At 41.3% G+C, this 13,093-nt stretch overlaps 1 protein-coding gene across 1 annotated transcript in view; it reads left to right on the top strand.

The window, feature by feature from the left end:
• AKR1D1 (aldo-keto reductase family 1 member D1) overlaps positions 1 to 12,622 on the top strand; it is a 35,408-nt gene extending 22,786 nt beyond the window's left edge. The window contains exons 4-9 of the mRNA XM_061988903.1: positions 3,333 to 3,410; positions 5,586 to 5,708; positions 7,443 to 7,552; positions 8,024 to 8,189; positions 8,974 to 9,056; positions 12,473 to 12,622. Of these exons, the coding sequence (XP_061844887.1) occupies positions 3,333 to 3,410; positions 5,586 to 5,708; positions 7,443 to 7,552; positions 8,024 to 8,189; positions 8,974 to 9,056; positions 12,473 to 12,515 (603 nt within the window). The 3' untranslated portion in view covers positions 12,516 to 12,622. The remainder of the gene's footprint in view (positions 1 to 3,332; positions 3,411 to 5,585; positions 5,709 to 7,442; positions 7,553 to 8,023; positions 8,190 to 8,973; positions 9,057 to 12,472) is intronic.
• Positions 12,623 to 13,093: the final 471 nt, after the last annotated feature.

Below are 13,093 nucleotides of genomic sequence, written 5' to 3'. Positions count from 1 at the left end.
TAAGACCTACATAGGAGTAACTGGACTCAGATATTAAAACTTTATGGTCCCACATATTGAATCCTTTTGGGTACATTTTTTAAAATTTCCCACCACTTGCAATTTCCTGTTTCCCTTTCCTTGTGTTTATGTTCTCTAGTAGTTCATTCTCCCACATAATGAAGGTCATTGTCTCGCAATATAAAGATATAGCAGCTGGCTTTAAAGTAACGTACATCTGACTCCCTGAGGCCTGTATCAACAATCTGAGTTGTTGAAGGAGTATCAGTCCTAGAGATTCATTCAAGTCTCCCGTGAGAAGAAAAAAAAGAAGTCACTTTTCTCCTGAGAAATATACATTTTTCTGTGCCAAACACAAGAAGAAGAAGAAAAAAATATCACTCTTTTACAACAAAGTCAGGTTTCCTCTCTTTGCTCTCTCTCACATATGCATCCATCCCGCATGCAATGCTTGCCTTTGGTGAGGCATGTGCAGGCATAATGCTAGGAAACTCCTGTGCCCTAGTCTGCAAATGCTAGTGCTTTCCTGTCTCCCCGAAAGTCTTCTAGCAAAAGCAGTCTCTGCTTGAAAACAGTGAAGTATTTCAGATAAAATTTACAGTCCCAGCCTGAAAACAGTAAGAAACATGTTTCCTGCAGAGACCAGCAGCGCAAGCTGCTATAGGGGCTTTTACCCAGTGTAAGAGGAATATGGTTTTAGGGAGCACCACTGAAAGCAAAGCACCACCACACCAGCTGACATCTGGGGTGACTTTATTCACTGACCTACCAACATTAGCCTTCATCTCCTTCAACTTTTTCCTCACACAGGTTCACCATTCAGGACTTTTGTCTTTCCTCCCTTTAGCTCAACAGTAGTGCTCAGCCCTTCTACCCTAGCAAGGCAGGTAAATTAGCAGGAGCATGTCTCCTCCAGGCCACATGCCCTTTGCTTAGGGAGCTCTTACCCACTGACAAGTTTTCAAAACGGGCTGTGATCAGATGATCAATCTATCAAAAAGCAGATACCTGTGCACTAAATGATCTCCAAATCTCTCTCAACCAAATTATCCTATGATCTAGCAAGGAAAGCAGGCATTTCAGCCTTTTGTTGAACAAGTATCATCCAAGTATCTTTTATAATTTTTAGAGATTCATTCAAAACAAACCAATATCCTCACTATTTGACTTCCTGTTGCCTTCTGCTTATACAAAAGGCACTCACAAGGTGTTAAAATTGCTCTCTTGAGAAAGCCCACTTGCCAAAGATCATTTTGTGAAAGCGATGGCACATGCAGACCTCTCTTTCTGTGTCTGTGTTGGTGAGGAAATTATTTTAGTGGGACCAGGCTTTTCCTTTGTGGTTACCAACTGCTGTGTTTTAAATAAGATACTGAGTTGGTAGCTGTTAAAGTGCCTCCAGCCTTTGAACATGACACAGTAAGATGTGATCCCTCTTAGTGGCAGTGACTGTATGGTGTTATCTCCTTTAGTCCTTATACAGCAGCATGGTAGGAAGCCACCTTATGTTCAGTCTAAGCTAAGTAACCATCTCCAAAAGAACTGCAAGTGTTCATGGGAATTACTGGTGCCATGTAGTCTGTTGAGAACCCAAAGATGAGAAGTGTGACCAACTTCTGAAAGACTTTTTCCAAGACCTAATAACTACCATCTTGTCACCATCAAATCACTGCCTTTCTCACAACATTTTATCCCTCTTTATCCACCTGAGGATCCACTTCAGGACGGTTCTTCCATTCAGGAACCCTCTTGCATAAAAAACATAGTTTGACAGAGGAAGTATTGTCTGGAGACTATTGGGCAGACAATTGTACTCCAACACCTTGTGCAGTTCACTGGAGGCAGGTAGAAAGATTGATCCTTGTGGAAATCTACAATAGTTGGCACCACTTAAGTTCAAGTGCCATTTATCCTGACTTTCTTTGCTTTTTAGGGCACAAGTGACAGAAATACAGGAAAATGGAGGGATGATAAATTAGCCAACATAATTCCTATCTGGTGACTATTATAAAAAAAGTAATGTTGAACAGAAGTTAATGAATTAGAAGTGGAATAGATTAAAATGTCTTGAATTCAGACTCATCCCCCGAACTCAAAGAAGTCCAAATGAGCTTGCAGTCCTTGGAGAGTCTGCTGGGATGTCACAGGGATGAATGCTTTGTTCCAAAATTCTGTGCAGTAATTTTGTAAACAGAGTTTCCCCACCTGAAGTTATGATGGTAAACAGTTTGCCTTCAAGTAGAAAAATGTACCCAAGAGCCATCTACCTCCTTCTAGTCAAAATCTTTTTTTTTAGCAAGGCACAGCAACAAAGGCAAGAAGTCATCTTTGTGGAATTCATTGAGGAAAATCAGCTCATTTGGAGAAGACAGGCTTATGCCTATAACTCAGACCTTGGCCTCTGAAATCTGAGGCTATGTTTTCCTTAGGCTCACTTTCCCCATGAAAAATGCCTTGAATTTGAACTTCTGCACTGAATTGAGAGGCGCCAGTTACTGATCATATTAGTCACAGCTGCACGTTCCCAAGGAGTTACCACGTCAACATCTTGTACCCAGGCCTTTGAAATGTATCAGTTTGCAGCCAGATCAAATATCAAACATCACTGAAGGGTTTTGACATAAAAAGCTAAATTGCAATCAGACAAAAAGAAGAGTTAATGTGTTGCCTGAACAGCAGTGAAGTGACCAGCAAATAATAGAAAGCTGTGCTCTTGAGATATCAGCTCATAACTCATCTCTGAAGTCTTGTTTATAGGTTAGAGAGATAGGAAGAAAGTTCCTAGTGCCCAAAGAAAAGTGGATAATGCACTGAAGACTTTCACAGCCTGTATCACAGCAACACATGTAAGCAATTTTCCATTAGCAAGTAGCTCTTGAAAATAGTCCCTCCAAATGTTAGGAGCTGAACCTAGCTGGTACTCTTCCCAGCTGCCTAGGACACAAGAAAGATCAGAGGAAGGGCTAGTAGGAAGGAGGGAAGAAGCAGAAGGGAATACAGATTAGTATTCTGACCCAGCCTTTTGGAAGGAAAGACTAGTCCTTTGGATGCCATAACATAAAGGTCAAAAGTTTATTGAATAACCAAGGCCATCCAGGAACTCCTGAGTGTGCACTCATGTGACAGTTCAGAAGTATGTCCAAGGACAATCTAGCAGTGGAGGATGTGGTAAGCCCAGCATGAATGACCTGTTGAACTTAAGGGTGTTTCAGAAAGATTGGGGTTTCTTTTTGTTGTTATTTGCTAGTGGAAACAAAGTCTGTGAGAAAACCTTTACTCTGAGGCATGAAAATTTTTTCTTTAAAGCACAAAATTGTGGTTTTACTTTTCAGCCTGGTGATGCAATCTACCCAAAGGATGAAAATGGAAAATTTATCTACCATGAGACAGACTTATGTGCCACTTGGGAGGTAAGCAAACACAACATACATCCATATATGCTTTAAAAAAAACCAAACAAACCACAAATCCTCATTTTCAGTTTTGCTTGTGGCCTTCAAAAACAGAGCTGAGGCATGTTGACAGGGCAAATAAATCAAATTCTACTAGTTTCATGGATAAATCTTACTTCTGTTCCTAAGGATGTTGCTTCTTGCCATCACTTAATTATTTTTTATAACAAAACATTGTTGGAATATCTGACATCCACATTTCTTCTTTCAGAGAGTGCACTTTACATTTGCTAGCTGAGGCATCTCCAGGTTTTTACTAGCCTCTCCTTTTTATCACCTCTTTACAGCAGGAGAAAGTTAGAACCCTAAGAAGTGACTGGATCCTCCTCAAAGAAAAGCAATATTTTCACCTTTAAGAAAAAACTAATTTACCCTAAAGCCCACCATAAAAAAAAACCCAAACCAAGCACAAAAACAGCCCAAACCCTTGCCGTCAGAACCTGTTTGCTTGCTTCTAAATTTAATTGTCAGATGAGAACACAAGGTTTTTCTTCTAAGAAAACTTAGGGGGAAGCAGCATTTGCCTGAAAGACTGCATCCTAAATTTGTTTGTGATGCACTCTAGTCTTATAGCCAGATGTCTCCTTAAGCCTAGGATTGCAGGAGATGTCTCCTGGCTCTAGGATCACAGGTGAGGTAGAAAGTACCAGTCTCCTTACTTTCCTGCCTTTTGAAGCCTTGGACACTTTTTAATTCATGGCCAAAGCTAGTCGCCTCTCCTGCACCAGATCATTGCAAAAGCTTCACTAACTCAACCCATTTCACACCAAGAGATATACCATGGGCTATTACATGCTCCACTTCAGCTTACACCAGTCAGAGCTGGATAATCATGTTACAGCTTAGCTCTACTTGAGGTGCAGCAGATGAAGATGGAGAATGGTTGAAATTCTGAGTGAAAGTTCAAAGTGGGGAGAGAGTCTGGTGTGGGCTTTGGCTTTCCTCTGGCAGCTGAGCCATCCAGGTTGGGGTCTTGGGGGAGCGGGGACTTCCCTTGTCTTTGGCTGATGCAGTTCCTTCCTCTTTCACAGGCTAGTTGCTCAATGTTGAAAGCAACAGCTGTCAGAACACTCTTAACTTTATCTTCAAGCTGATGCTTGTTGTAAAAGATGTATTACAGCAGGTCACTCTCTTCAACTACTAAGCCAAGAGAAGAATAGGTGGTGAGTGCCTGCAAATAATAGCATCAATCTAAATAACACTGGCTAAACTCAATCTAGATAACTTCACTCTCAGTATGGTGCTAGCAGACAAAAATGGCTCCAGATGACTATATTTGCTGACTTGTCACTGAGTGATGCAAAGCATATGAGGCCAACTAGAGGTCATCAAATACATGGTGCCTCTTACCTCCCTGCTTTCAGCTCCTGTGGGACAGAGAGGAATAACAAAAGCAGCAGGAGGGGCATTCAGCTCCACGGTGGGGTCTGTTCTGCTTCAAACAGTCACTGAATCATTTTTGTGCAGTTTCTGAGAGCAGGGAGGAGAAGTTCAGGAAAGGTCCTTGTTTCCCCTAATGACCCAGCAGACAAAGCTAATGAAGACCAAGCCATGTATTCATAAGGCTTTCTCAGTTATTAGGATTTGTCTGAAGATCAGAATATTTAGACTTTGTCTCTCACCTCCTTTATTTTCTACTTTATGCCATACTGAAGTTATCTGTGCTGGTGATGTGCTTTGCCAGATATTTACGGAATTTCACTGGATAGAGACTTCATGTGAAAAACTGTTGTACAATCAAAGGGAATAAATTGACTTATCAGGAAAAAAATCTGTTTTGTTCTCTCTGCCTTCTGCAGCTTCAAGGCATAAACCAGCATAAAGTAAGCAAAACTCTTTGAAAGCAGATGTCTGGCACTTTATATCTCAGATTTATCTTTCTGCTTTCCAAATTCTACCCTCACAGGAGGTATGAAACATTAGGGTTTGGTCTGGAAAGCGAGCCTACACTGGAATGGACTGTGGTAGAGCAGGACAGAGTCAGCCCTCATGCTAATAGAGCTGTTAGTCCATTCTTGAAACTGCAGAAAAACTCTTGCCACAACAGAACTATCTTCCACCTATCTCTAAAATGCATGTTCCAAGAAATCATTTCAACACGTGGGACTTCACTGGTCTTTGCTTCCTTTGCAGGCTCTGGAAGCATGTAAAGATGCAGGATTGGCAAAGTCTATTGGAGTCTCCAATTTCAACCGCAGGCAGCTGGAGATGATCCTGAACAAGCCAGGACTTAAGTATAAACCTGTCAGCAACCAGGTATGACTGCAAGCCCAGAGAAGGGTCTGCCATTGGTGCCAGAGCCCCATAGGGAACACAGAAACAACATATGTGGCCTAAGTAGTTATGTGCAAAAGGTGATGTACGCTTTGTCACAGATGCTGCCTTCCATACCGTCACACTTCAATTTCTATCTTCAAAATATTACTCATCCTATCTAGGCCAAATATTTGAAGGTACTGGAACAAGCACTCTCCTCAGTTCCTGCTTCAGGACTATAAAACTGGTGCCTCTGTGCCAAAGCTCCCTAACAAGGTTGAATGCTGAGTCAATGCAGATCTCTGCCATGTACCTTACCTCAAGGTAAAAATGACTCCCTATACAAACCATTCAGAGCTAACTAGTCCTCAATGAAGCCATGTCTACCTCAGCTGATGCCAAACCACAACCACCCCAAGTATCAGAGATCTTGAGTCACTCTTAAGATTCTCAAGTTTAAAAGCAACTCCAAAATTTCTTGTATTGAGTCTCTTGTACTTTTCCTACAAGATGTCAGTAAGTCAGGGAAAAACCTAAATTAAAGAGGACACCTCATTAAGTGACCATCATGAGCTGAACAAGCCCATGAAGGTGATAGGCATGTCTGAGTTAGATTACAGTTGCAGAGCTTAGAGAAGGCAGTAAGTGGCAATGACCCATCTGAATGCCCAATAACTTTGACTGGCATTTGGCAGCTCACTGCGTTTCCTAGAAATCACTGGGAAGCTCTTCTGACTCATCTGGCACAAGTGAATGATACTACACGTTAGTAGTATCAGAGAAGAGGCCAGAGACCAACTGGGACCGGCTTTCCACCCTCAGCGTGTGGGCTGGAGGGCTGCGATTGACCTGAAGCAGGGCAGAGAGCCTGGCCATATCCTTCACTGGTGTCTTTGGCCTGCAGGGAAAGGCAGATTGTGAGAGGAGAAAATTCCAGCACCCTTCACTGGTATTAACATGCCCAGCGGGTGCAAAGTGCAATCGCTGTTTCTAGCGTGACTCTAAGACTGCAGTGAGCACTGCTGCTGCTGCTTCCTGGTCAGGGAAATCCAAGCAAAAGGTTTAAGCCCAGCTTAGTGCAGTTAGCCAGCAAGCACAGGTGTGACAGCTAACTTCAGACTGCCTGCAAACAGTGGTTGCTCTGTCATCTTGTAGACATCCTTTCCCAGAGACTGAGAACACAGCCAAAAAATCCCTGTTCCCTGTAAGGGAGGGCAGAACTTGTAACAAGGTCATAACCATTATGGAGAAGTCTTGCCTCTTACATTTTCCTCCCCTCACCTTTCTGTCTGAGACAGCTTATGCCAGCACATACCCTAAAGAAACTCAACACTGGAGTAGTCATCCTGAATGCAAGAGACAGAGAAACAAAGATCTGACCCACATGAGTTGCAACATGGGTTGACTTCTCAGCCCACTTCTCTAGGGAGTTCCCTTTACCTCCTTCCCCCTCCACTTATTGCCACCTTTCTACTGGGGGCCACTAAAAATTCCTTGCACTCAAATTATAATCACAGATGTTGGTTTTCTGTCCATCAAAACAAATAAAAAATCCATCACCTAGCAATGTATCATTAGAACAGTAACCACAAATTGAGTTTCCCTGTTCCTTAACTTACACATAGCTCTTCCTGAAAGCATCACTTGGTCTGTAGCTCGTGCAACTATTGGGACACCATCTGCTTCTGTATCTCGTCCTGTTGGTTAATCATTCTTTTTATGTTACTCTTGCAGGTAGAATGCCATCCCTATTTCACCCAACCCAAGCTCCTAGAATTTTGCAGACAACATGACATTGTTATTGTTGGGTACAGCCCATTGGGAACCTCAAGGGATGAAACATGGTAAGTTCCCACGTTACTTTTTAATAGAAGGACATTATGTAGGAGAACATCCTCCACTGCTGGGTCTCTCTGCAAAATATCTTTGTCCCCATTTTTCAAAGCAGTTTTGAACTTGAGTGTCTAAATATTACTGCTGTGAATGTCAACTTGCAAAATTCCATCCGTATGCTGACATCAAAACATGCCAGGTGTCTATATAAGAGATCACTTTAAATCTCCTTTAAGAGAAAACAAGTGTCTGTAACTGAGAACACTGAAGCTTAGGTGAGGAGGTAGAAACTAAGTCAATATTAGGACATCACCTTTGACATTACACCAACATAAATGCCAAAGCTTTTCTCACATCTTTCACAGAACTTGTCCAAAAAGGTGCAGTATTCTGTCTACAAACAAGTAGATGCCTCTATGTTTTGATGTTAAAGATACAAAGGTTTGTTTGGTTCTTTTTTTTTTTTTCCAAATTTCTTCCAGGGTAAACGTGTCCTCCCCTCCTTTGCTGAAGGATCCTGTGCTGAATGCCATTGGCAAAAAGTACAACAAGACAGCTGCGCAGGTTGCTTTGCGTTTCAACATCCAGCGAGGGATTGTGGTCATCCCAAAAAGCTTCCATCCACAACGCATCAGAGAGAATTTCCAGGTAAATTGGTACTCTGATGGTGCCTGGCTGAATTCATTTATATTGTCTTAGACCCTATAGGAGATGATTTTCCCATCTCTTTTTGTAGACATAAGGCTTGACCAATGTCAAGCTCTGCCACATTTGATGCTTTTTGCTGCTATCACTTAATAGTACCATGATAATAGAACAAAGCAGAGAGGAAATTTTTCTGTCTTTTAACCTTCTGGAGTAGCTAAAGTTCCAGCTGGAGGTGTATTCTGGAGCACCAGTTGTTGCAGCTGGCTACACCAGTAAGGTGAAGCATTTCAGTAGGTCAGCAGCCCAAGATTGCTGGCTGTAGGCATTCAGGAACCATAGAATGGTTTGGGTTGGAAGTGATCTTAGAGATCATCTAGTTCTGCCCATTCTTCAGTTATGGTGCAGCCTTGTTAAGGAAAGCCTGCTGCATACAAGTGTGCCAGACTCATCATGACACCACCAAAAAGCATGACTACTTGACTATCATCCCCAAATAAGATTAAGAAGTTGTTCCTGTGTCTCTTGTGGCACTTACTGCCCATGCTGCTCTTCACTTCCCCTGTCAACGTACTGCTTTCAAACCTGATGGCTTGCCAGACTACTTTTCTGTGAGCAAACTGAACTTATTCATGTCCAGAAGACTTTCTTGAAAATGCAAGCAACTGTGATTTTGTGTGGGGGGACAGGGGAAGGAGAGGGGACTGTAATTCTGAAATCTGGAACAAATGAATGTTAATTATGACAAGAAATGCTGACATATTCCTAACATTATCGCTTCCATTAGATCTTTGACTTCTCCCTCACTGAGAAAGAGATGAAAGAAATTGAAGCCCTGAACAAAAATGTTCGTTATGTGGAACTTCTAATGTAAGTCCAGCAGGAACTCTACATTCTCACAGAATAGTTGCACCTTTTCAGAGGATTAAAAAAAACAACAAAACTCTTCTTTTAATATTATTTTTTGCATAAAACACTTTAATGTAAGGCTTAAATATGAGAGGTCCTTAATTCAGTCTGAATATGCTCTTGGATGCATTGCAAAAATAAGTGTCCAATACTTGCTTATAGTTCAGATGTCAAAAGCCTTCCTAGGAAAAAGTGATTGTATCTGGCTATTCCACCTCTGCTCCACCTTCTTAAGTGCTTTCTGCCATATGGTGCAATGACAGTTGTAAGCCTCATGGTTCCAAAGGCAACTTGTCCTACATTGCCATGTAGAAGGCTAAAAATTAAGAGCACTGCTGCATCAAACTATAGGGTTAGTTTAGGGAGAGTTCTGCTCCTTCTCACTTACTATTTTGGTCAGAACATCAAAATTTGCCTACCCAACTTGCTCATAAAAGACGATACATCTTTCTAACCCATTGTGGTCACTAACTTTGTTCTGATGCTATCTTCAGCAATCATCCTCTCCTGCTGTCATATTGAGTTGTACCTTCTTGTATGGAAAAAAAGAACAACATGCAGCTTGTTTGGCTGGTAGACTACTTCCTAATTTTCTCTTCCAAGAACTAACAAGGCTTGATCTCTTGCTGCTTGTGATCTAAAGCTGACCACCCAACGTAGTTGTGTTTTCCCCTTTTCAGGGCACTCTGTGTAGCCAAATGCTAGAGATTAATTTCCATGCTACCTTGGATTTCCACGTTACCTTGAATTTTCTGTGTTTACCAAACTGTAGAATGCTCAAGTACTAAAAACAGTGAACAGTAGGATAGCAGCATCAATAGCACTCTAAAACATTGACAATTATTCAAAAGATGGGGGGTGAATGTTGCAAAGGAACAAATGAAATATTTCCTGTGCTACATAAATATGATAGGAAAAATTAACTCCATGATGAAGTTTTAACTTAGATCTTCTTTCACATTTAAGCTCAGCCAGGTGCTCTGAAGCTTTAGTTTCTTAAAACTTAAAATAGCCTTCTGTCAGCTAGTAGCCCTTAGTTTCATAAGGCTTCTCACAAATGGCCCAGCAGATTCTTATGTATGCTTTTCATATTTGAAGCTATTTGTTTTCTCATAGCTAAATTGAGCTAGAATCTCTTTTAAACTTTTAGTGAATATATACACAAAAGTAACCTTGGTGCAAATGCAAGAGAGATTTCCAGAAACAAAAGTTTAAGGATGCAAATACCCACAGGAGAAGAACTTTCTGATCCACCAACTGAAAAAACTAATAAGCTAAATACTTCATTAGACTAATTTTGGTCTCATGAGGCAACTGAGGACAAAGAAAACAGGATGCATAGAATGGACATTGCAGCTCTATTTTTCACAGGAGTGCCACGTTTGGAGAAAATGTTTAATAACAGTCTGACCTCAACTATGAAAAATGCTCTCTCAGAAAAGTGATGTTGTCATGTAAGGAGCAGCTAAACATATATCTGTCTACTATGTGTTCTCACACTGAAATGTCAGGAATTGACACTGCAACAGATGAGTTACTAGCCTAAAGAGATTTCTTATTTCATCCAGCTCAATCTCAAAAACTCAAGTCATCCTACAGAAAGACCTCTGAGTTAGTCAACTTTGTGCAAAAGCTTTGACTGATTTAATGCAAATACCAGCAGGAATGTGAAAGTCCAGCTGTTAACTGGAAAAGCCAGATGAAAGCTACAATGGGTACTCTGTGCAAACCTGTTGTGCTGATGGTGTGAGTAATTCCTTACAAACAGGATGTCACGATCGGTGGAAGGAGTTAGCAAGTTAAGCAGCTGGGCAGGAAAATCAGTTTTTAAGAAAATATGCGTATTTCAGATCTGACACTGAAGTGGTTTCTGTTCCCCTTGGAGAAATCTACAACTACTGTGCTGGGAAAGTTATACTAATCTATTTGCTTGATTTATCATGTGTCCCCAGTCTCTGATATGGATGTTCTTCCTTACCATTATTCCAAGTTGCATTGACTCCTTCAAGTGAATCGTTTTCACTCAAGGGACGCATGTGAGATGTGAGATTTGATTAGCAAGCATGCTCTGTAGATGGAAAGTAGAGACTATGACACTGGCAACTCAGACATTGTCAAACTATACTGAAACCAAACAAACCAAAGTGTTCTGGCTTGGATTTTGGGTTTGATTTTTTTTAAAATCCACTCAATCTGTTAATGTGTAAACACTTCAGCTTGGCTGAATATCGGATTGAAATGTTTTGACAAAACCAATTGAAAATGTTTGATGCCTTCCAGTTAGTTAACTTCAATATTATGAAATGTATCCTTCCCAAACTGGAACAATTCACAACTGGGATAAATGCCAGTATTTGTTGTGCCTTGCTGTAAGGCAAGGAAGTCAGCTGACATGGTGCACCTGAGAACACTCTTCAGAAAAATTTTTATTTGTTAATGGAAAGTGTTTGTCAAGCCAGGGCTTGTAGTTTAGCATCATCTTCTGAAATAAACAAACAAACAAGAAAATCCATAACAAAAAAAACCCCAACTACCTCTTTTCTCAAGTCTGCCACCAATGGCCAGTGTTATTTTTTCACCTGCAACTGACTTTGGGAATTTTTTTCTTGCCTCTTGTAATGATCTTGGATCACACATCTTCCCTGAGCATGCAGTTCTTAAAATGAAGCCTGAAGTATCTCTGCTTTTGGTAGTATGCAGCCAAGAATACCCCTTTCTCTCCTGAACTGGGTCACCTCAAACCTTCTTTGTAAATTCTCTGCCACTGGCACAATTAATCTGATAGAATACTTATGTTTAGGCCAAGCTAGAAGACAGACAGATCTAGTAGAGATATGGCAGCCACTTGGAGAAAGCACCATACCAGACCCAGAGCTGGCACAAACAGGTCTAAGTGCATGAGGCAAAGCAGTACAATCTGGTGTCTCTACCTCTTCTTCAAATATAACCCTTATTTCTGAGTGTCTTTCTGGACATCTGAACAAAGAAGTCTTTCCCTTTCGCAATGCACATGTAGTGAAGCCATCCCTTTCCCTACAACGCTTTTGCTAACCTAAGTTACATCCACTGAGTTAAGTAGTGGGAATAGCCAGGATCTATACTCTTGTTGCTTTTTCCCTGACGGTTCTCAAGGTATGCAATCTGTAGGCCTGAAAGCTGCTCTTTCACTGTTTTGTCCTTAAATGCACAGGCTTGCCTCCAACTCTGCAGGGACAATTATTCAGAGCAGATAGCTTCTGAATAAGCAGAAGAGCCTTCTGTGAAGGCCACCTATATATTGCAAGGAAGAGGTTTGTTAGGCAAGAGTCAACTGCATCAGTGGTTTGATATCCCGGTTCACCCAAGAAGTTCACTTGTTCCATCTGACCTATCCACAGGTGGCGTGACCATCCAGAGTATCCCTTCAACGATGAGTACTGAAAACAAGGTGTGTCCAGGCAGGTTCCTCACTCGGTGCCGTAAGGCCTTGCTGAAGGAAACCCACCGCCTGGTGCTCTGACTTCACGGGGACTGTTCAAATCAGCATTAAAAACATCACATTTACTACTTCTTATCTTGTCAGTCTCTTATTGCTACTGAAGAGCAAATCTATTTAATCTATTGAGTCTCTGGTTTTGGCTTAGAAGGCTTTAACTCTGAGTCTTGAAGCTTCAAAACTGACAGCTGATAAAACTGAAGACTTCTCTGGAAAACAGACTCCCTAGTTCAAGCCAAACAATTTTCACTCAGTGGCAGATTCTTCACTGAACTTGAAACCAGAAGTTTTGTTTCAGTAGGTGTGAAGCAGTACCATTTTGTTCTGCAGCTCAAATGAGAGAAAATTAGGAGTGGGGAACTAATTGGATTTGAGATACATATATATATGCACATATGTACATCGATCTATAGATAGATATAAATAAATTCACTGCTTCCTACAGTGAAGCCTGCTTCACTCTAATCAGAGTACTCTTCAGGTGCATACATGAGCTGCCTTCCATAGATACACCCCAGCTAGC

This window comes from Colius striatus, chromosome 1, assembly GCF_028858725.1.
Source record: "Colius striatus isolate bColStr4 chromosome 1, bColStr4.1.hap1, whole genome shotgun sequence".
Taxonomy (NCBI): Eukaryota; Metazoa; Chordata; class Aves; order Coliiformes; family Coliidae; genus Colius; species Colius striatus.
The sequence above is the reverse complement of the archived record's forward strand: the minus strand, read 5'-3'. Positions and strand labels throughout refer to the sequence as shown.